The following is a 23,311-nucleotide window of genomic DNA, read 5'->3' on the forward strand; positions in this document are numbered from 1 at the left end:
GCAATCTAGGATTCAGTTTTGCTTCTCCCCTGTTTCACTCTCCCCTCTTCACTACCTTTGTTCTCTTTTCCAGAATGAACTACCTACACACAAGTCCTCTCAGCTGCTGCCTTTTAGGACTCTCAAGCCAGGAAGCTGAGCTCAATATATCACTGGGCATACCTAGTAACCTCAGAACATTTTATTTCATTTCATTTGTTTCATATTCTTATTGATCACTAGGATGCTCTAGTTGAAGAGCCTGCAAAGCAGGTAGGTCATATCCCAAGGCCTCTCCACTTATTAAGAACTATACCCCAATAATTTCTATATCATAACAATCCAGAGAGGCAAATGTATGCTTCCTGTGCTTATCTTATTCAATAATTCTACAGTAAAATTCAATAATTAATTCAATGATGAGACTACAATGAAGAATAAATTTTTATTATAACTATAGTCTGATCCTGAAACCATGATTTATAACCTTTAACTAACCTCTTGAGATTCTAATTATTTTGCAAAAATGCTGATTAAAAAAAAACAAAAGCTTAAATCTCTTTCTTTGCTCTAGGAAGACCCAGATTCAACTTGGCCTGCCTCATCCCAGCAGACAAGCCTGAGTCAACATAAATCCTTTCTTCCATTTTTTTTTCTTGTAAAGGGGTGCACCAAGATAAAGCCAAAGATTCTAATGAATAATAAAAACATTAACAAAGCAACTAATCTGTTTTGCACTCACTATGTGATGACAGGTGATCGGTCTGCTATTTGCATTATTACATTTATTTTCATATCACTTGGGACAGGGTACTGTCACAGATCTCATCTTGAGGATGAGGCAACGGAGGCTTAGACACATTGAGTATCTCAGTTAAAAAGAGTGAAAGTTACAAATCCGTGTCATCTCATTTTAAAACACAAGTTCTTAGCCGTTGCCTTATCCCACTAAAGAAGTGAATGGTGGCCTCCACTGGCTAAACACATTTGTTACCACAGATGGATGATGAGATGTTAAGAGAAGTGCTTCATTAGCCAAGGTCTCTTTGCTAGGGATACTTAAGCACAGGCTGTCTTAGTGGACCTCTGTTAGAGATGATTGCTTTAAATGGGGAAATGGGGATGCAAGCTACACAGTTTCTGAGACTCGCGTAAACACCTAAGACCCACTCTTAGGATTATTGCTCTTGCTAAACAAAATTATACAACTTCCAGGACACTCTTTGCAAATATACAGTGTAGATTAACTTCAATCTCGCTCATCTCCAGCCTAAGAACTTCAGAAAATTTTAATAGAACAAATGAAGTGTAAAGGACCTGTTCTTGGAAATCAGGATAACTTGGTTTTATTCCAGGTTGTCCCTCTCACTCCTAGGTTGTGTTGCTACATTGCTCACTATTCTGGGCCTCAGTTTTCTTGTCTAGAGAATGAGGAGGCTATGGCAGCTTATTAGAGAACTGGGGTTCAAAGGAGCCAGCATAGAGACTCTGTTCCTTTCAAACACAGCAGCTCAGCTCTTATCTACATAAATGTTTACACTTACAAGTAATATTTCGTCTGAACTATCTCATGACTTCAAATAGTTTAAAACAAAGTACACTGTACTAGATAACAATGCCCCTTCTATTTTAATATCTATTGACTACTAGTCTGCATCTCAACTTCCTATTTTGAAATTCAACACCCCTTGCCAAAGTAGTCAAGCTCATCTTTTTCTGTGACGCCCTCCCACTGCCATCAAGCCCATCTCTGTCAGAACACATCCGAGTGTGATCTGTACAGTGGGAAAGTCCATGAGGTCAAGAATGAGCAACTTAATTACCCACTGCAATCAGGCCACTTACTGATTACCTAGCCTTTACATCCTGTGAAAATAAAACAGTGCCACAGCAGTTAAAGTCATTAAGTGTCAAGGAGTTATTATTTGAGGGTACTGTGCTAAAATCTTTATGATTTTCTTTTTTAATTCTCACAGAAACCATATGGAATAAGACCTAGCATTATCCTGATTTTCCAAAGCAGTGAAAAAGACTTAGACAATGTATATAACTTGCTCAAAGCCTCTTGCGTTTGTGATTAAGTTGATAGCTCAGGTCACTGACCACAGCTCCTCCACAAATTTTACACCCTGTCTCACAACACTGTCATGAAAATCAAAGGAAGCAACAGACATGAGAATGTTTGGAGACCTCTGTCCAAGGAGTCATCATGGTTATCTTCCATTCCTATAAGCTCCTGGCCTCCCCTTTCTACACTCATGTCATCTGTTAAACAAACCCATTACTCTCAGCTTTCAGCCTCACATCATCTCCCAAATCTCCTTCACCTGTTATTCTGGATATATGTTATATGCATCTGTAAAGCTTGCATATCAGAAGTAATTCAGGTATCTCCTTAGTTAGCTAGTTTTTTTAAAGAAAATTAACATTTATGAAATAAATTTAAAAATGACATGGATGCTTAGTGATAGCTAATTCAATCTTTTTCTATCAAATTTTGAATGCTGCTCTCTGAGTGTGTTAATCACTCAGTCGTGTCCGACTCTTTGGGAGTCCATGGACTGTAGCCCACCTTGCTCCTCTGTGCATGGGATTCTCTAGGCAAGAATACTGAGTGGGTAGCCATTCCCTTTCAGACCCAGGGATCAAGTCTGTGTCTCCTGCATTGCAGCCAGACTCTTTGCTGTCTGAGCCATCAGGGAAAGTTTGTTGTCAGTCCCTAAGTTGTGTCCACTTCTTTGTGACTACATGGACTGCAGCGCACCAGGCCTCCCTGTCCTTCACCAACTCCCAGAACTTGCTCGAACTCATGCCCATCGAGTCATTGATGCCATCCAACCATCTCATCCTCTGTCATCCCCTTCTTTTCCTGCCCTCAACCTTTCCCAGCATCAGAATCTTTACTAAGGAGTCAGTTCTTCCCATCAGGTGGCCAAAGTATTGGAGCTTCAACTTCAGCATCAGTCCTTTCAATGAGTATTCAGGACTAACTTCCTTTAGGATGGACCGGTTGGATCTCCTTGCTGTCCAAGGGACTCTAGAGAGTCTTCTCCAACACCACAATTTAAAAGCATCGATTCTTTGGTGCTCAGCTTTCTTCCTGGTCCAACTCTCACACCCATACATGACTACTGGAAAAACCATACCTTTGGTTACATGTATATTTGTTGTCAAAGGGAGGTGTCTGCTTTTTAATACACTACCTAGGTTTTTCATAGCTTTCCTTCCAAGGAGTCATTTAATTAAAGTTAGATATATTCATGAAATTGAATTTATCTTAAGAAAACTGTATTCAATTAGGGCACAAGCAAACCAGTGACAGTCTACCTCCAGGATTGAGAGAGCCATTGTCAGAGCTTGGCTGTTCTTCCTCTGACAATCAGGCTCAAATTTCCAATCTATCACCGTTCTTTTTTTTTTTTTTTTTTTAATCATTTTTATGCTTTATCAAAACCAAGTGCTGAACCATACCTTGGGCTTCCCATTCAGTGTTAAATTGCTGCCATCAAATCCTCTTTGCAATGTTATATCTTTCCAGTGTTCCTTGAAATACCATTGCACAAAAGACAGTCCATACAAGGAAGTGAAGAATTTTGTTTCTTCAATTGCCTAATTATTATCTAAACTGTACATATTTCTCATTTATAGCACATCTGATGGTGTGAGAGGTACAAGGCAGGGACTTCTCCATAAGAGGGAGACAGAATTAGCACTCCTGAAATGATGCATGTGCAAAAGGTAAAACATCGGGATGCTCTTCAGACTTCAAAAAAGATGAAATCAGCTAGTCCTTGACATCAGATTTTCGACAACTCTAAATTTATGAATTTGTAATTTTGAAATTGAGTAAGAAGAGCAATAGCATGATCAAGATATGAAGAAAATAAAGTGAAAATATGGGGTACATCATCAAAATATATGGACTTTGACATCAGAAAACCTGGATTTCATTATGGATCTTCCAGGGGTATAATTAACTAAAAGTTACTTATTCTCTCTAAGTCTCAGTTGCTTTTTTCAGAGTTATTATATTAAACAAATTAAGTTTTTAGTATTACAGTTTATATTTTAACATTCAATGTAATAAAAAAGTGGTTTAGTTACTCAGTGTCCAACTATTTGTGACCCCATGGACTGTAGCCTGCCAGGCTCCTCTGTCCATGAAACTTTCCAGGCAAGAATGCTGGAGTGGATTGCTATTTCCTTCTCCATATTAAAAAAAATATATGATTAAAGTGTGAACTTAAATTGTAGCTTAAATATTTTAAAATATTGCAATGTCCTGGTATATGTTGTGTGTCTCATGAAAGTCACATACACTCCTTTTAATCCCATATATGAGTTACTTTGAGTAGAGGCATTTAGCCATACTAGAGTCCATTGGGAATAAGTTATGAGTTATGAGCTAAGATGCTTCAGTCATCTCTGACTCTGCACATTCTTACCACTAGCACCAGGTGAGAAGCACAAGTAAGAGCTATAATCTTAAAGAAATCTACGCAAATTCATGATTTTTCGCATTAGAGTTTGTTCTTTCTTCTGAGCTCTATAATAAGTCAGACAACCTCTCTGTGCCTCAGTTTTATTCCCTGTAAAAATGCAAAGTAATGTTGCCTACCTGAAAGGCTTGTTGCAATGATTGTAATAATACATTAATAATAACTTTATAAATGTAGAGAACTTAGATAAGTACCCCTGTTTCTTTCCCCAGAATGAGTAGAATTCTACAGACAGAAAGCCATTTTAGAACAGACCACCTGCCTTTGGGTGAGGCGTTTATCAACACACATGTGTCTCTGTGTGCAGAGTTGCCTCAGTCGTGCCCGGCTCTTTGCAACCCCATGGAACACAGCCTGCTAGGCGTCACGGTCTGTGGGATTCTCCAGGTAAGAATACTGGAGGAGGTTGCCATGTCCTCCTCCAGGGGATCTGCCCAACCCAGGGATCAAACCTGCATCTCTTAGGTCTCCTTCAATGGCAGGCCGATTCTTTACAACTAACAACCCCTGGGTGTATTATATACTAAATTTGCTAAAAGGGTATCAGCTTAATTACTCCTGAACACCTAGTAAGGTCTAAGTTTCTGAATTGACTTTAAAGGAAACCTTCAAAAGCAACTGTTTCCTAAAACACTCTTCTAGCCAAAAGTAGAATATTTCAAATTAAAATAATTTATTTTCATAAATTATAAAAGCAAGACATGCCCCATGAGAAATAGTCTATATCGATAGATTGATAGAAAGATTAAAGTCAGAAACCCTCTCCCAACCATAAGCACTCACTCATTTGATCCTCTATTAACAGCTTTGTAAATGCTCCTAAAATATGCATTTGTATTTGGCATATATACCATCATTGAGGGATTTCCCTGAGAACTCAGTTGGTAAAGAATCCGCCTGCAATGCAGGAGGCTTGTGTTCAATCCCTGGGTTGGGAAGATCCCCTGGAGAAGGGAAAGGCTACCCTCTCCTGTATTCTGGCCTGGAGAATTCCATGAACTGTATAGTCCATGGGGTCACAAAGAGTCAGACACGACTGAGCAACTTTCACTGATTCACTCACCATCACTGATGCTTTTATTCTATATGAAAATACACAAAATATAATAATGCACTTGAAATCCTAATTACACTTTGTGTGAGCATTATCTGTCAATATTGATGAACTTTCCTTGATTTTAATTTGTACTTATTATTCCATTTCATTGTTACAATATAATTCCTTTAGTCCATTTTTTCTTGAAATTTATTTTAGTTTTACTATTTTGACTTACACATAGGTACACAATGAACATCATTTACAGACATCTTCACTTATTTCTGTTGGAGAAATCTGTCATCACCAAGACAAAATACATGCACATGTTTATATTTGACAGATTCTGTAACATTGCCCTCAAAATCCTGAAGTATCTTTTATTTCCCAAAATAGTGTATTAAAAACTAATTTTCCTCACAGCTTTGCCATCACTAAATATTAAAAACCTTGAATATATTAAAAATAATGAAGTGAAAAATCATCTTATTTTAGTTTGAATTTGCTAAATCATTCAGTCCTAGAATCTCATTGGTGACATAAACAGCAAATGTTAGTCTCCAGAGTTAAAGCTGGGCTGCGTGCCTGTGAGCTCATTCACTCAGTCCTGTTCAACTCTTTTGCAACCCCATGGACTGTAGCCCACCAGGCTCCTCTATCCATGGAATTTTCCAGGCAAGAATACTGTAGTGGTTTGCCATTTCCTCCTACAGGGGATCTTCCTAACCCAGGAACTGAACCCATGTCTCCTGAATTGGCAAGCCAACTCTTTACCACTGAGCCACTAAGGATGCCCAAATTAAAGCAATATAATATCTATGTAGAGATATTATGATATCTGTGTAGAGATACATGATCTGTGCATGCTAAGTCGCGTTAGTAATGCCCGACTCTTTGTGACCCTGTGGACTGTAGCCAGCCGGCTCCTCAGTTCATGGGATTCTCCAGGCAAGAATACTGGGGTGGGTTGCCATGCCCTCCTCCAGGGGATCTTCCCGACCCAGGGATAGAAGCTGTGTCTCCTGCAACTCCTGCATTCCAGGCGGATTTTTTACCACAGAGCCACCATCTATACACATATCCAAATCAAACTAATAATAAATTATTTAGTATATTCTATATATCAGACATTTTGCCAATACTTAATACATGTTTTTTCACTTAGTCCTCACATCTATGAGGAGACACATTGTATGACTGAGATAAAGCCGAATGATTAATTTGCTTAAGGGTATACAGTCAGTAATTAAGAAAGCCTTGATCTGAACCCAAGAAGACAAAACTAACTTGATATGTGTTTCTTGTGTGTGAATTTCTCATGGAGCTTAATGATTTATTCCATAAAATCTTGGATAACAGGAAGTGATAGCAAGGTATTTAGGGAGAGCCTCTGGGTCATCGTTTTTAAGGAGCAACCGTGTCCTGTGTTTCTTAGAAGACTCATGCCCTGAGCACAGGCATCATCAACAGACTGTGTCTAATGAAGGGCATTAAGAGAATTATTTCTGTCCCTAAGTCTTCCCGACTCACCTGCTTTCCTTGAAAGAGGAATAGACATGCAATTATATACAGCAGCATGATTTTGGATAGAAATTAGTATACCATTGTAGATACAAAAATTAATGCTTTCTTGAAATGACTCCATGGGCAGGGGCCTTCAACCCTGAACAACCGTTTGCTTCAACCCTCAGGACCAATGCAGACACCACCCTTATAGGCAGAGCTCCTAGAAATAAATGCCTGTGTTTTAACACACACACACACACATATATATATGCAAATTTAATATGTATTATTTATATATATAAATTTAATATATGTATGAAATAACTAGAATCAATAATTTATCAAAACAGAAAGAAAAATACTAAGTAAGGTCTTTATCAAAGGTGACTAATAGAAAAAGAAAGGCAGCTGGAACAAGAGGAACACAGAGCTGTATCTATGTATATACACACATACGTTGCTTGTATGATACACATGCACACAGAATGTTGCTTGAAAGAAGGAAACTCAGTCTGTCTACAACGATCCTCTGTGTACCAGCTACTCCCACTCCTGACTTTTCTAAGACAAGCCGCTGACATGTAAACACACAATTTATTTGCTAATCTCATGAACTGGATAGGGGCCAAAAAGTAGACACTTAAGTTCTGGTAATTTGCCCAAAGAAAGAGTTTAAAGTAAATTAAGCTAAAAATTGTTGATAACTCAAGAATTTTCAACCTGAGGCTAAAATTTGCTTATAGAGACAAAACAGGTTAACAACTGACATTTAAATAAAATTGTGTATGTATATGATTCAGTAATTTCAGTGACCTCAAAATAGTAATTCAAATTAATAAGACCATGTTTAATACTCAAAAAATTTTTAAAATCACTTCCAAAACTCAATTTCATGTCATCTCTCCAATTACCTGATGATCTCTGTAACTAGAAGGCAGAGAGTGTGTGAGTAATTTTCTAAGATCATGTCAGAGTAATCAAAAGTCTGACTCCATCCAGGATATACTTACATGAGCTTTCCTCTACAAAAGGTCTAGAAATCATGATGTATTATAGTTGCAACTTAGAAAATTCAAGTATGGAATGAAGTAACTCAGGATCACACTGGAAGCAAATCATCCAGTCAGTCAATGGGAGGTAATTTTGATAGGACCAGAGTTTCTAATGATTTTGAAAAACACATTTAAAACATATCTAAATGTCCAAGGATTTATATAGGAAACAGCCTCTGTGGATAGGAGCAAAATTCAAACATGAACGTTTTCTTAAAAAGGCAGCCAGATATAAACAGTTTGCAAAATCATTCATGGAACTGCCTACCATTTAGCTATATTTGAGTTTAATTGGTAAACAGTTTTCAATACATATCTTAGAAAAAACATCATTATTAAGACGTTTTCCTTTGGGTAATAGACTTGGGTTAAAGAGGACAGAGTGTTATTTTCAAATGACACAGGATTTCAAAAAGTGTAGACTTGCATCAATTCAACTGCACCCCTTTGAGGCTGTGTCTCCACCGCCTGAGACACTAATCACCATACCAGTGAACTCGCATCCACTCCTGCAATGACCCACATCTCCCAGGAGAGGACCCTCACTGGAGCGAGGCCAAACATGCTCCACAAACACACAGACGTCACGGCGGGTGATAACTATTGAGCTATTTGAAAACTAAGTTCTCTTCTTCAGTAGAAGAAAAACCACACAATGATTCATCTGCCTGATAATAGAGATGAAGAAAAGTCAGTAGGACTTATTCTTGATCACCTCACTAGCTCCGGGGCTGAATTTTTCCATCACCTGATCTGGAGTTCTCTGTATCTTTTTTTTTTTTAATTTATTTATTTTAATTGGAGGCTAATTACTTTAGAATATTGTGGTGGTTTTTGCCATGCATCGACATGAATCAGCCATGGGTGTACATGTGTTCCCCATCCTGAACCCCCCTCCCACCTCCCTCCACATCCCATCCCTCAGGGCCATCCCAGTGCACCAGCCCTGAGCGCCCTGTCTCATGCGTTGAACCTGGACTGGCGATCTATTTCTCATGTGGTAATATACATGTTTCAATGCTATTCTCTCAGATCATCCCACCCTTGCCCTCTCCCACAGAGTCCAAAAGACTGTTCTATACATCTGTGTCTCTTTTGCTGCCTCACATACAGGGTCATCATTACCATCTTTCTAAATTCCATTTATACGTGTTAGTATACTGTATTGGTATTTTTCTCTGTATCTTTTAAGACTGTCATTAAAATAGTATCACATCTAACTGCCATTATAAAGCATTTAAAAATGCTCCTCAGCAAGAAAAAGGAAAGGCTAAATTCTTTCACATTCCTTAAAAATTGGTATTCTCAAATAGCATGTTTAAAATTTAAAAATATTTGGGGGCTAGGGCCATTATTCTTTTTCTGCCATTAACAATAAAAAAATCAGTATCCTACATCTGCAACATACTTCACAGACTATAACTGGCCCAATGAACATACTTGACCGCACTCTCAGAAGTCTCCAGAGAAGCAAGTCTCTCAGTTTTACTGAGGGTCAGGAGATGGGCCAACCTCTGCTTGGATTAACTTTCCTGGCATTCTAAAATTACTCCATGCGCTCATCTAACAACATAGACATGAGTTAGGGCTACTTGACCTTCCCGGATGGCTCAGACGGTAAAGAATCTGCCTGCAACGCAGGAGACCCGTGTTCCATCCCTGGATTGGGAAGATCGCCTGGAGGATGGCATGGCAACCCACTCCGGTATTCCTGCCTGGAATCCCCACGGACAGAGGAGCCTGGCGGGCGGCAGCCCACGGGGTCGCAGAGGGTCGGGCACGACAGAGCGACCAAGCAGAGCCAGCGCAGGGCAACTTAGCACGATTCTTTTTCAGTACTGCCGCCCCAAAGGGCATTTTGTTGGATGTTTCGTTTCCTTAATCGCTTCCTCTTCTGAAATAGGAATGCCACAAATTTGCTACCTCTTTATGTGATGTATGTATGTCTGTGCATTATATGCAAAAACAGTAAAAAAAAAAGTTCATCCCCCAAGAAACCATTTTTTACTTACTTGGGAAAGATATTACACTCATTTCGAATGCATGTTTTTAAATAACTTGCTTATTTTTGAAAATGGAAGGAGGATAGTATGGTTATTTAAACTCTGAGTAAACTGAAATTTTAGCTGCGCTTCAAACAACTACACAAATCTATATCCAATTTTTCTCTCCTACACCACCCTCTCATAAAATATTCTTCATATTACCCATTACAAACAACATTTTATTTTTTACTTGTTCACTTGCTTATTACTTACCTACTCACCACTGGAATTAGTTCCATACAGATACAACTCTATTTGTATTATTCAACGTCGTAAACCTAATCCCACAGCTTTTTTTCTTTTTCATTGTAGACACCGACCCATATTTTTTGAATGAACTAAATGTCTAATTTCCTAAACTGACTTGGCCATGAAGCCATTTCTCCAGTGAAGACGGTGACCTTGTGGGATAACAGTGGGGAAGGCCCTAGAGAAACGACACCGACTAGCTCCTCAAGGCGCTGCCATCAAGCCCGAGCCCAGGATCAGTCTCCTCAACGATCCAGCTGTTTTTTTCTTCCAAATGCCTTTCACCCAAGTGCCACTTTCTTTGAAATTCAACCACTGAATTTCATTTCTTGAGCCCATTATGTTTCGCTTTTCATGATGCCCATGGAGGGTAATATATCTTCAAAGATGAGATCATCAGGTGGCCTCTCTCCAACAAAAGTGGAATCAGGAAAGTGCAGTCGCCCGAGGAATGAAGGTCAAGGGAGAGCTGAGAGAGGGCAGCGTCCCCGCCCCACAAAAGGGGCAACGTCTCAGTGGCAGTATCCACAATGTGGCAAGTGATCACATCTGTGTTTTGATATTTTCACATTATGACAACAAGGACCACTGTTGTCAGGGGAGAAGAGAGGAAGGAAACAAAGTCCAGAAACTTAATGTGTGGCTTACCTTCATTGAGTCATATCTTTTTCTATGAAATGCAGTAAAGTCCTTAATTACACTTGTTGCTTAAATTATTTAAAGATACTACGCAAATGTATGCCTTGTAGTTGTGTTAGCTGCTCAGTCCTGTCCAAGTCCATGGACTGCGGCCCACCAGCCTGCTATGTCCATGGGATTTCCGAGGCATGAATATTGGAATGTGTTGCCATTCCCTTCTCCAGGGGATGTTCCTGACCTAGTGATCAAACCTGCATCTCTTGTGTAAGTGGTGCTGGTCTTCATGCACATGGTTTATTAATTTTACTCAAAAATAGTTACTCTTATTATTAAGGTAAATCTTAAATTTATGTTTAAATATAAATTAAAATTGTTACTGCTAATTAATTCAAATTTTAAAAGCTCAGCCATGACTTCAGATGCAATACAGCAAGTACTTCAATGTTACCACACTGCAGAGGGAGAGTCTTCTTCAGTTACTGGTTATTAAAAAAAAAATTCACTTAAATAGTCACGTTTCTATTCTAGCATGTTGGTATGAAAGCTTCAAGCTCTAACTCAAACCTTTTCGCTAGACTGTATATAGACAGATAGTTTCACTGTATTTGATTGGTTTCATCAGGAAAACAAGAAGGGGAAGGGAGAGAAAAGCCTTGTAGCTGGCCTTCAACAATAGAGAACTTAATGCCTAATAATTTCACTAAAGTCCAGATTAAAATAATGTATCCTTATATAAAAATCCACACATTTATGTCATTAATTTTAAGGAAACATACTTGCATGCTTATATGTTTTATTTTTTTTTAAATGGAAATAATCAGGTAGCTGTTAGTCTTCAAGAGACATTCTTGATGGTGAGTATGAAAGGACATCTTAATTTACCTTAAACTTATTCACAAGCCAGCAAGTCTCCAAGTGAGAATGCCAGATGGCCTTATATTTCCATCTTCAGCTCTGGAATCTTCTAAGTTTTCTGTTGACAATTTTTAATATACACCTCATTAAACATCTCACCCCTCCAGCAAGCCCTTCATATAGCCCCTAAAGCCCAACCATTGGCCTCAGATTTCCTCTTCAGATCCTCCCTTTAGTCTTAGAGTAGAAGCAATATTAAATCAAGAGTTTCCCTATTCTTATCCCTGGATTATGCTCAGCTAATCTCTAACTGTCACAAGAAAAAAATGAACCACATATTATTTAAGTCTAGACCCTTGAAATGCTTAATTATAATTATCAAATGTAAACTTGATCATTTTAACAGCTTAAGGGGCTTCCCGGGTGGACCAGTTAGATCTCTGGGTTGAGAAGATAGATTCCCTGGAGGAGGGCAAGGCAACCCAGTCCAGTATTCTTCCCTGGTGAATCCCAAGGACAGAGGAGCCTGACAGGCTACAGTCCTTTGGGTCACTGAAGACCAGTATTAGTACTCAATTTCACTAATGGGGAAGGAAATAGAAGATGAATTTTCTTTTCTAAGAAAGAAACAAATCTGTTACCATACTAACATTGGCCTTTTATAAAAGTGAGTTGGCAAAGCTCACTATGCCAAGTGGAAAAAAGAGAGAGAGAGAGAGAAATTGTAATGCTAAAATATATTGCTACATGTGAGAAGAGACTGCAACAGATTTAGCATATCTTCTTGAAGGACATGGGCTTTCCTTATAGCTCAGTTGGTAAAGAATTTGCCTGCAATGCAGGAGACCTGGGTTTGATCCCTGAGTTGGGAAGATCCCCTGGAGATGGGAAAGGCTACCCACTCCAGTGTTCTGGCCTGGAGAATTCCATGGACAATCCATGGGGTCGCAAAGAGTCAGACATGACTAAGCAACAAAGTAAATCATTAAGACTGCAGATATTTTCCTCATCTACAGACAGCAATGTTTCATTTGAAAGAAAGTAAGACTGACTTTGAAAGACCTGAATTGGAAGTTGATTGCTGAAACTTTTTAAAGGACTGGATTCCAGTGTAATAGTTCCTGACAGACTAACGAGGGAAACACATGTGATGTGAGGCAAGTGAATCTCTCTTGGCTTCGATTTGCTCTCTGTAAAATGGGGATAATAAAAATGAAACTACCAGCTTAGGACATGGATGAATCAACTGAGGTGAATGTGTCTGATGGAAAATAAAATGATCATGTGATGTAAACACATTTATCAGATTTACGGAGCAATATCTTTACAACCTAAACATATACCTCTTATTGAGATTTAATAAAAAGTGTTTACCAACCCCCCCAAAAAAAAAGATCTTCACAACCCAGATAACCACGATGGTGTGAACACTCAACTAGAGCCAGACATCCTGGAACTGAAGCCAAGTGGACCTTAGGAAGCAGCAGTGCCAACAAGGCTAGTGGGGGTGATGGAATTACAGTTGAGCTATTTCAAATCCTAAAAGATGATTCTGTGAAAGTGTTGCGCTCAATATGCCAGCAAAGTTGGAAAACTCAGCATTGGCCACAGGACTGGAAAAGTCAGTTTTCATTCCAATCCCTAAGAAAGGCAATGCCAAAGAATGTTCAAGCTACCACACAATTTCACTCATCTCACACGCTAGTAAAGTAATGCTCAAAATTCTCCAAGCCAGACTTCAGCAATACATAAACCGTGAACTTCCAGATGTTCAAGCTGGTTTAGAAAAGGCAGAGGAACCAGAGATCAAATTGCCAACATCTGCTGGATCATCAAAAATGCAAGAGAGTTCCAGAAAACATCTATTTCTGCTTTATTGACTATACCAAAGCCTTTGATTGTGTGGATCACAGTAAACTGTGGAAAATTCTGAAAGAGATGGGAATACCAGACCACCTGACCTGCCTCTTGAGAAACCTGTATGCAGGTCAGGAAGCAACAGTTAGAACTGGACATGGAACAACAGACTGGTTCCAAATAGGAAAAGGAGTACGTCAAGGCTGTATATTGTCACCCTGCTTATTTGATTTATATGCAGAGTACATCATGAGAAACACTGGGCTGGAAGAAGCACAAGCTGGGATCAAGATTGCCGGGAGAAATATCAATAACGTTAGATATGCAGATGACACCACCCTTATGGCAGAAAGTGAAGAAGAGCTAAAGAGTCTCTTAATGAAAGTGAAAGAGGAGAGTGAAACAGTTGGCTTAACTGAACATTCAGAAAACTAAGATCATGGCATCTGGTCCCATCACTTCATGGCAAATAGATGGAGAAACAGTGGAAACAGTGGCTGACTTTATTTTTGGGGGCTCCCAATTCACTGCAGATGGTGACTGCAGCCATGAAATAAAAAGATGCTTATTCCTTGGGAGAAAAGTTATGACCAACCTAGATAGCATATTAAAAGGCAGAGGCATTACTTTGCCAACAAAGGTCTCCCTAGTCAAGGCCATGGTTCTTCCAGTAGTCATGCATGGATTTTTGTGAGAAGTGGACTATAAAGAACCGAGTGCTGAACAATTAAGGCTTTTGAACTGTGGTGTTGGATAAGAGTCTTGAGAGTCCCTTGGACTGCAAGGGGATTCAACCAGTCCATCCTAAAGGAGATCAGTCCTGGGTGTTCATTGGAAGGACTGATGTTGAAGCTGAAACTCCAATATTTTGGCCACCTGATGCAAAGAGTTGACTCATTGGAAAAGACCCTGATGCTGGGAAAGATTGAAGGCTATAGGAGAAGGGGACGACAGAGGATGAGATGGTATCACTGACTCAATGGACATGAGTCTGAGTAAACTCCAGGAGTTGGTGATGAGCAGGGAGGCCTGATGAGCTGCAGTCCTTGGGGCCGCAAAGAGTCGGACACGACTGAGAGACTGAACTGAACTGAACTGAACCCCATCCCAGTTTCACATGGCTCAATCCCTGGTACAGAAAAAGAAAATATTTCCTTCAGAGTCAAGAAAAACTGTGAGCCATAAAGATATTTAAAGATATTTAAGAGCAAATGAAGAGTAATTTCAAAATTCTGACTTAGTTTTTGTGCTAAAAAAGAATTAAATTGTGAATTATCATTTCCTCCTTTTGTGGGTGTTTCTTTTGTTGAATTTCATAAATTAACAGAAAAAAATCAACATTGAGTTTTTCTCACCCCATCTGTCCCTTTCCCGTGTATCTATCAAGAATCTTCTTTTACTGGATTTATGATAGCCTAAGAAAATAACAGGGATTCTAACATGAACGTCCTATGGAAAAATCAATTTTATACATGTAACATATGTGAGAATTTGGAAAAGCAGCACTAAAATACTAGAAACTAATATACTCTACAATGATTGAACTAGAAGTTTATTGTTGTTATTTCAATTAAGTATTCTGAAACTATGAATGTGAGTATTGAAGCCTTGACGAAGCAATTTAAAAGTTATCAAAATGCTAAATAAATACCAATCTGTTAGTAAATATTCAGCAAATATTATTTTATAGGCCTTTCTTTTACATCAGCGATCTGCAAAATTTATTAACTTTCTTTTTCACAATCTAAAACAAGTGTAACCCTTCCTATGTGTATAAATAATCACTTTCTTGGCATTCTGAATATCCTAAGTGACTCTTCTCTTCAACAGATTCCTCATAGCTTTTTTCACTTCTGTGTTTCTCACTGTGTAAATGATAGGATTTAACATGGGACAGAGCATTGCAAAGAACACAGTCACCCACTTGTCCACAGGGTAAATGGCCACAGGACGTGTGTAGGTGAATATACAAGGACCAAAAAAGAGAACCACTACTGTAAAGTGAGCGCCACATGTAGAGAGGGCTTTCTGCCGTCCTTCAGAGCCATGGGATTTCAGGGAGCTCAGGATGGCTATGTAGGAGGTGACTAGGATGACAAAAATGAGCAAGCACATGCTCCCGCTGTTGGCCGCCACCACCACTGCCAGCCTGTAGGTGTCGCTGCAGGCAAGCTCCAACAGCGAGAAGAAATCACACATGAAGTGGTCGATGACGTTGGGACCACAGAAGGTCAAGTCCATGGTGAAAAGGATCTGGACTGAGGCATGCAGGACCCCCCCGACCCAGGCCACCACCACCAGGAGCTGGCAGAGCCCCTGCCGCATGACGGCCGTGTAGTGCAGAGGCTTGCGGATGGCCACGTAGCGGTCGTAGGCCATGACGGTGAGGATGATGACCTCTGATGCTGCCAGGAAGTGCTCCAAAAAGATCTGAGTCAGGCAGCCACCCCAGGAGATGGTTCTCCTCTGAAACAGCAGGTCAATGATCATTTTGGGCGCGCTCATAGAGATGAAGGAGGCATCTAATAAGGCCAAGTAGGTGAGAAAGAAGTACATGGGAGCCGAAAGTGTGGGGCTGAGGGAGATGGTGATGACAATGAGCAGGTTGGCCAACACAGTAAACAGGAAAATGAACAGAAAGACAACAAAGAGTATTTTTTGCAGGTGTGGATTCTGTGTGAGTCCCAAGAGAACAAATTCAGTCACATTGTTGGGAGACCTGAGGACATCCATTCAGCAAGTAATACCTTCCTGAGCCTGTATTACCTACAAAGAATAAAGAATGATACTTGTTAATCATGATAGCCTTGTGATCTGACTGTCTCAGAATAAAAACAGTGCTATCTCGGCGACTGTGGCGCATATCCTTGGTAATTTGCCCCAGTTCTCCTTTCAAGTCTTACTTTTTTCCATGATGTTTTCCATTTCTTCAAACACTCAGAGCTTGTCACCTGTAACATTTGATGTTATAATTTACCTAGGACAACATTTGATGTTATAATCTACTGATAAAGCACTGGGCTCTCTCCATGAGATCTGGATTCTCCTAATGGTTTCAACTCTATGTGACTCTACAAAGTCATCTAAGTGCTCCATACTTCCGTGAATTCCTCTGTCTGTGAGGCTAGCAACTGTAATTTTCAGATGTGTCTTTTTTTTTTTTTTTCATTTATGTTTATTAGTTGGAGGCTAACTACTTTACAATATTGTAGTGGTTTTTGTCTTACATTGGCATGAATCAGCCATGGATTTACATGCATTCCCCATCCCGATCCCCCCCCCACCTCCCTCTCTACCCGATCCCTCTGGGTCTTTCCAGTGTGCCAGATGTGTCTTATAAGCTGAGAAGAGCTACACACAAGTCCGAGTTATTTCCCCTTGCATGAAAATTTGCATTTGAAATCTCACATCTGTGGGAAGAAAAAACATGAACAACAAGTGTCTGTCATATACAAGGAGTTTAGAGAAATGTACATAAGTCCTTGGTAACAAAAACTCACCAGCACCTACCAGAACACGTTAGCTATTCAGGTGTGTCTCATCACTGTCCCCACCATAGTGGCTGCAATATATCCACAGTGTCTGAAACCTATTAGGTGGTGAGTGTTTGACACTGAATTGCCCTTCTCCAAGGATCAGCATATGCCTCCTTCTCCAAACCATAATCTCAGATGAATTCAAGTGATCTTCTCCTCCAGCTCTGCCCACCTATAATCTCTCTACTTTATGAGAAAATTAAATAGACGTCTAAAAGGAAACTGCACACCAGTTTAATAGTTTCTGAGTGAAGAAGCTGATTTAAAGCTCAACACTCAGAAAATTAAGATTATGGCATTTGGTCCCATCACTTCATGGCAAATAGTTGGGGAAACAGTGACAGACTTAATTTCGGGGGGCTCCAAAATCAATGCAGATGGTGACTGCAGCCATGAAATTAAAAGATGCTTGCTCCTTGGAAGAAGGAGCTATGTATGACAAACCTAGACAACATACTAAAAAGCAGAGACATTACTTTGACAACAAAGGTCTGTCTAGTCAAAGCTATGGTTTTTCCAGTAGGCATGTATAGATGTGAGAGTTGGATTATAAAGAAAGCTGAGCACTGATAAATTGATACTTTTGAACTGTGGTGTTGGAGAAGAGTCTAGAGTATCCCTTGGACTGCAAGGAGATCCAACCAGTCCATCCTAAAGGAAACCAGTCCTGATATTTACTGGAAGGACTGATGCTGAAGTTGAAGCTCCAATACTTTGGCCACTTGATGCGAAGAGCTGACCCATTGGAAAAGACCCTGATGTTGGGAAAGATTGAGGGCAGGAGGAGAAGGGGATGACAGAGGATGAGATGGTTGGATGGCATCACCAACTCAATGGACAAGAGTTTGGGTAAACTCTGGGAGTTGGTGATGGACAGGGAGGCCTGGCCTGCTGCAGTCCATGGGGTGGACATGACTGAGCGACTGAACTGAGCTGAACTGACACTCTCTAAAGTAATTATGGAAATATTTAATTGCCTCTTGGAAAGTTCATTTTATGAGTCATTTTACTTTCAAGATAATTAGTGTGCTTAATTTAAAAATTATATTCTTCAATATTATGTTCCATGTGTGTGTGTGTCTGTGTGTGTGTGTGCATGCACGTGCATGCACACAAGTGCTCATGCATGCTCAGTCATGTCCAAATCTTTACAATCCCATGGACTGTAGCCCACCAGGCTCCTACATCCATGGAATTTTCCAAGCAAGAATAATGGAATGGGCTACCATTTCCTGTTCTACATACAATTTAATATAGTCATATTCTGTGAATTTACTGTTTCAGTAGACTTGATAAAAAATATTCTTGCATAGGTATTCAATACATAAGGATCTATCAAGTAAATAAAATACTTATTTTCAAAGTTCTAAAAATAAGAAAAAAATTAATGAGGAGAACAGAAAGAGTTGGCTAGAAAATTTCGTCAATGCACTATACATATATATATACCAACGATAGCAAATAGTATTTAGTTAATTTAGTCACTCAGTCAAGCGCAACTCTTCGCAACCCTATGGACTGCAGCACACCACGCCTCCCTGTCCATCCCCAACTCCTGGAATTGACTCAAACTCATGTCCATCGCATTGGTGATGCCATCCAACCATCTCATCCTCTGTCATCCCCTTCTCCTCCTGCCGTCAATATTTCCCAGCATCAGGATCTTTCCCAGTGAGTCAACTCTTCGCATGAGGTGGCCAAAGTATTGGAGCTTCAGCTTCAGCATCAGTCCTTCCAATGAACACTCAGGACTGATTTCCTTTAAGATGGACTGGTTGGATCTCCTTGCACTCCAGGACTCTCAAGACTCTTCTCCAACACCATAGTTAAAAAGCGTCAAGTCTTCAGTCCTCAGCTTTCTTTATAATATAAAATCCATTACTTAGTTCCTACTACAAGCTCATTCATTCAAGAACTATTTATTGGATACTTACTACGTATATTATGTTGTTGTTGTTGTGTATGTTGTTCACAAAATGCCATAAATGTGTCATTATCAACTGTTATTAGTGCCTGAAATTCTATTACCAAACGGCAGCAGCACACCCATCTGTGATATGAATGACCTTCCCGCTCCTTCTCATGCTTCCTCCCATCTTTTATAGCGTCCAGTATCCATCACTCCTAGTTACAGGAGGAGTGGGTGCTAAGTCGCTTCAGTCGTGTCTGACGCTTTGAGACCCCCGTGGACTGTAGCCTGCCAGGCTCTTCTGTCCATGGGATTCTCCAGGCAAGAATACTGGAGTGGGTTGCCATGCCCTCCTCCAGGGCATCTTCCCCACCCAGGGACTGAACCCATGCTCTCTGGGTCTCCCACAATGACAGCCAGATTCTTTACCTCTAGCGCCACCTGGGAAATCCAGTTACAGGATACTGCATTACTAATAGAGTGGGAGAATTGGAGATGTACATTTGTCAAAGAGAAGAGAAGTAAATATAATAAAATGTATTTGGCAAAAAGTAACTTCCTCTTTCAAAGATAAATTAATAAAGAACTTTACTTTTAATTATCTAAGATGAAAATTTTATACAAATCTTAAATCAAAGTGCAGCAGCTTCATTGAAATCCCCATTCTGAGGTAAGGTCTCACAACAGATCAAAATAGACTAGAATGCAAATAAAGTAAGAATTAAACATAACGACTATGAAGAAATATAAATTACTTTTTCCCTTTTCTTTGACTCCACAATACTTTTTCAAGGAATAAGCCCTAATGTAAGATATTTTTAAAAGAGAAAGATCACTAGGTATAAATATGTTCAACACAATTATTAAGACCTATGGAAAATTAGAAACAGTGTGGAATATTCAAAAGTGAAGAACAAAATAATTAAAATACAATCACTTTCTTTGAATAATATGTAGTTTTTAACAAAGCTGCATCTAAAATTGTTCATTATCATTGAAAATTTCTGAAGTTGTAATATTAAGTGGGGAAATTTTGGATGCACATTTGAATTGTATAGAAACTCTGTTATTTCATTGTAACTAATTATATTATTCTTCTAATGAATTTAAATATATATTTATAATATAAAAGACCCCAAAATATTTTTACCTCTAAATTGTTAGTACTGTAGTTGAGTATACCTCACTTGATGCTTTGTGCACTGAAGAAGGATTTACATCTCAGGTAAGTTTGGATGAGCAGTGATTATATGATCTGCAACATGCATTTAAATATGAGAATCTAAGATTATATAATTTCAAAAAATAATCTCACCTATGAATATGTCTGACATAGCTCCATTGTCAAGTCCCAGGCAGCTGCTAGTTCACAAGGAAAGAAGTGTTAAGTTATAAGATTAAAAATGCCAACTAGCTCAGCTGCAATAAGCGTCTTTACTGATTTATAAATGGTATCTTTGGATAAGCCTTAAGAACACTACCACATATCCTCTTTTTGGGCAAAGTAGGAAGTATCTTCTCTGTGGCTAATTGACCTCAGGGGTATTTCTCCATCATTAGCAGGTCTTGCCAATAACCCAATTATTTTAAACAAGGCATCATTAGAGAAGAGCTTTTACAATATTCATCTTTAATTTTAAACTTCATCCTTAAGTCTACATGAAAACAAAACATCATCACAAAATAAAAAAGCACCAAGATGACCACTTACAAGCTTGCATACTTGATAGTAAATGAGCTTAAAAACAGAGCATGAATTTTTACTTGGCCACCGGTAGCACGACGGTGCTCGGAGGAGGAGATGGTAGCTCTTTACTCAATTGCCGGAGCAGCTTTGTGCTTCCCGTGTTGTGGGTGCGGTTTAAACATTTTCGCTAAGACAGGGCATCCCACCGGGACAGTTGATGGACACAGGTCACCACCGTTCTCTTTCTCTGAATCTGCCCTTCCACTTGTCTGTGTTTTATTTCGTTACTGCTTGTTTTTTAAGTTGGGATGCTTAATATAAGCCTTCAGAAGCCATTGCTAAAGTTGAATTGGAGGAGAGCTCCCTTCTCTCCTAGAGGAAAAAAAAGTGGGGAGCGTTGGTATCACATTTAGCAACCTCCTCCCGCTTTTAGGACCTGAAACCACATGTGGCAGGTAGAAACCAGGCTGCGGAAGGGTTAGCTCCCCACATAGGACCCTGGGCGTTAGAGCGGAATGTTCCCGTTCCCTCTCCAGTGTCCAGACTTAGCCACAGCGCACAGGCGGGAAGCTGCCCGAAGGCGGTGCTCGCGGCGACCCCTGCCCCAGCCAGGTGCCTTTTCCATTTTATCTGTTTTCTTTCCTGGTGTGTTGCTGACACTGTCTTTTAGTCCCATGTGAGGTGCTGGTGAGTATCCCTGTCATCCGTGCCATGCTCTAGACCACTGACCCTGATAGTTCACCACCTCTGATGGATCCCTGTTTTAAATAAAATGATTCGCGTTAAAACCCATCAAAAAAAAAAAAAAAAACCAGAGCATGAATTTTTGATACTATGTAAATAAAATACTTAGGTGTGTAGCTATCTGATTTTTAGATTTTATCATAATATTTTATTTTTACTGATCTACCAGTCATGGTAATCATCATTTCTATATATTGCTTTCAGGTGCACATTAAATGATTATTATGAACCCTATTATATTATGAACACTTCACGCTAAATAAGGTTTACAGTACTTCTTCAAAATAGTTGTTTCTTGTTCCAGTTCTGGAATTAGACTAACATGATAATGAAAATTATTCCATTGTTCAAATATATCCAAATAAGGTAGAATGCACTTGCCATTTAAATTTAATCCTGCAGCATACCTACAGAATATAAAAAATAGGAAATAATACTCACAATTTGTATAAGAAAATGTAAGAAAGGGAGTAAAGACACCATTTACCAAGGGAAAATAAGAAGCCATACTGCTGAATCTTGGGGCGGGACACTTATCTTTAAATTATATTTTCTATGACTAAAGTGTCATGAGACTCTTATGCTGCCACCAATTGTGAAGTCCACTATAATTACTTAGTAAAATAAAGCTGACATTAAAATCATTTGGCAAACAAATTCAATTCAGAAATATTTTATGTGAAATCACAGCTACTTCAAGATATTAAAATATGCTTTCTTTAATAAGAAGAAAAATAAATTGTAGATAACTCTAGATTGACCCCAGCGATTGTGATCACTGTGAGCAGAATGTGTCAGGAAGGAAAAGAGTTTAAGAGAACTGAAAACACATGACCAAACCTAATCTGACTGGACACTGCAATATTATGGTTCTGCAATAGTATCTGTGATAGCAGCTGCCAAAACAGTTTCAATGAGGATTGTAACCTGTCTAAAGACCTCTGGGGGATATGAATTTTGCAGAAGTATCATCATGGAATTGTCTTAAACTTGCTCTTTCAACACTGGAATAAAAGAAAGTCAAATCACAGAATTAGCATGTACTGATAGAGTCACCATCCCCAACTTTATGAAAAACTGAAATCCATTCAATCATGGCCCTTTCAATACCCATCCAGCCTTGACTTGAATAGCTACAGTGCTGGGTAGAGAGATTGTTTGAGAACCCCTAAATCTCTCTAGTCCATTTCCACAAGGTTTTAGAGAAGCAGAAAAGGGAAAGAGAGCAGATTTAGATGTAAAACAGTGAAGATTGTCCATGAAAATAGTTTTCAAACAAGAATTCTGGAGCTATGCCAGGCAGTCTATTTCTATAATACAAATCTAAGGTGGTTTATAAATCCTGCAGAGATAGTAACAGATTCTCCACTTGAAAGGCAAACCAGAAAGAAAGCAGAAAAACAAAAAATGTATGGATCATGTCACAGTTGATCAGAAAGTAGTTGAGGTCTGTTTTGATGTTTGATAGTTTTAGGGACTAATTTAACAACAACAAAAAAAAAAAAAAAAAAAAAAAAAACAAGCATGTATCAAAATGTTCTTATGGGCAGATTCATAAACTTCAATAGGTAGAGAAAATGTTCTCAAGATAACAAAGCAGTCAAGAGAGAGCTCATGATGTATTAGTCCATCTGAAGGAACTTTCATCCCAGAAAGACATCATCTGTGTTGTTTACGAGGCATGAAAAGTTCTGGGAGGTAGGCTGTGGTTTCATAAC

At 39.1% G+C, this 23,311-nt stretch overlaps 1 protein-coding gene across 1 annotated transcript; it reads right to left on the reverse strand.

The window, feature by feature from the left end:
* Positions 1-15,523: 15,523 nt before the first annotated feature.
* On the reverse strand, positions 15,524-16,450 carry LOC136174658 (olfactory receptor 4C3D-like). Its single transcript, XM_065944834.1, has one exon. The coding sequence runs from the start codon at positions 16,448-16,450 to the stop codon at positions 15,524-15,526; it is 927 nt and encodes a 308-aa protein (XP_065800906.1).
* Positions 16,451-23,311: the final 6,861 nt, after the last annotated feature.

This window comes from Muntiacus reevesi, chromosome 9 (assembly GCF_963930625.1).
Source record: "Muntiacus reevesi chromosome 9, mMunRee1.1, whole genome shotgun sequence".
Taxonomy (NCBI): Eukaryota; Metazoa; Chordata; class Mammalia; order Artiodactyla; family Cervidae; genus Muntiacus; species Muntiacus reevesi.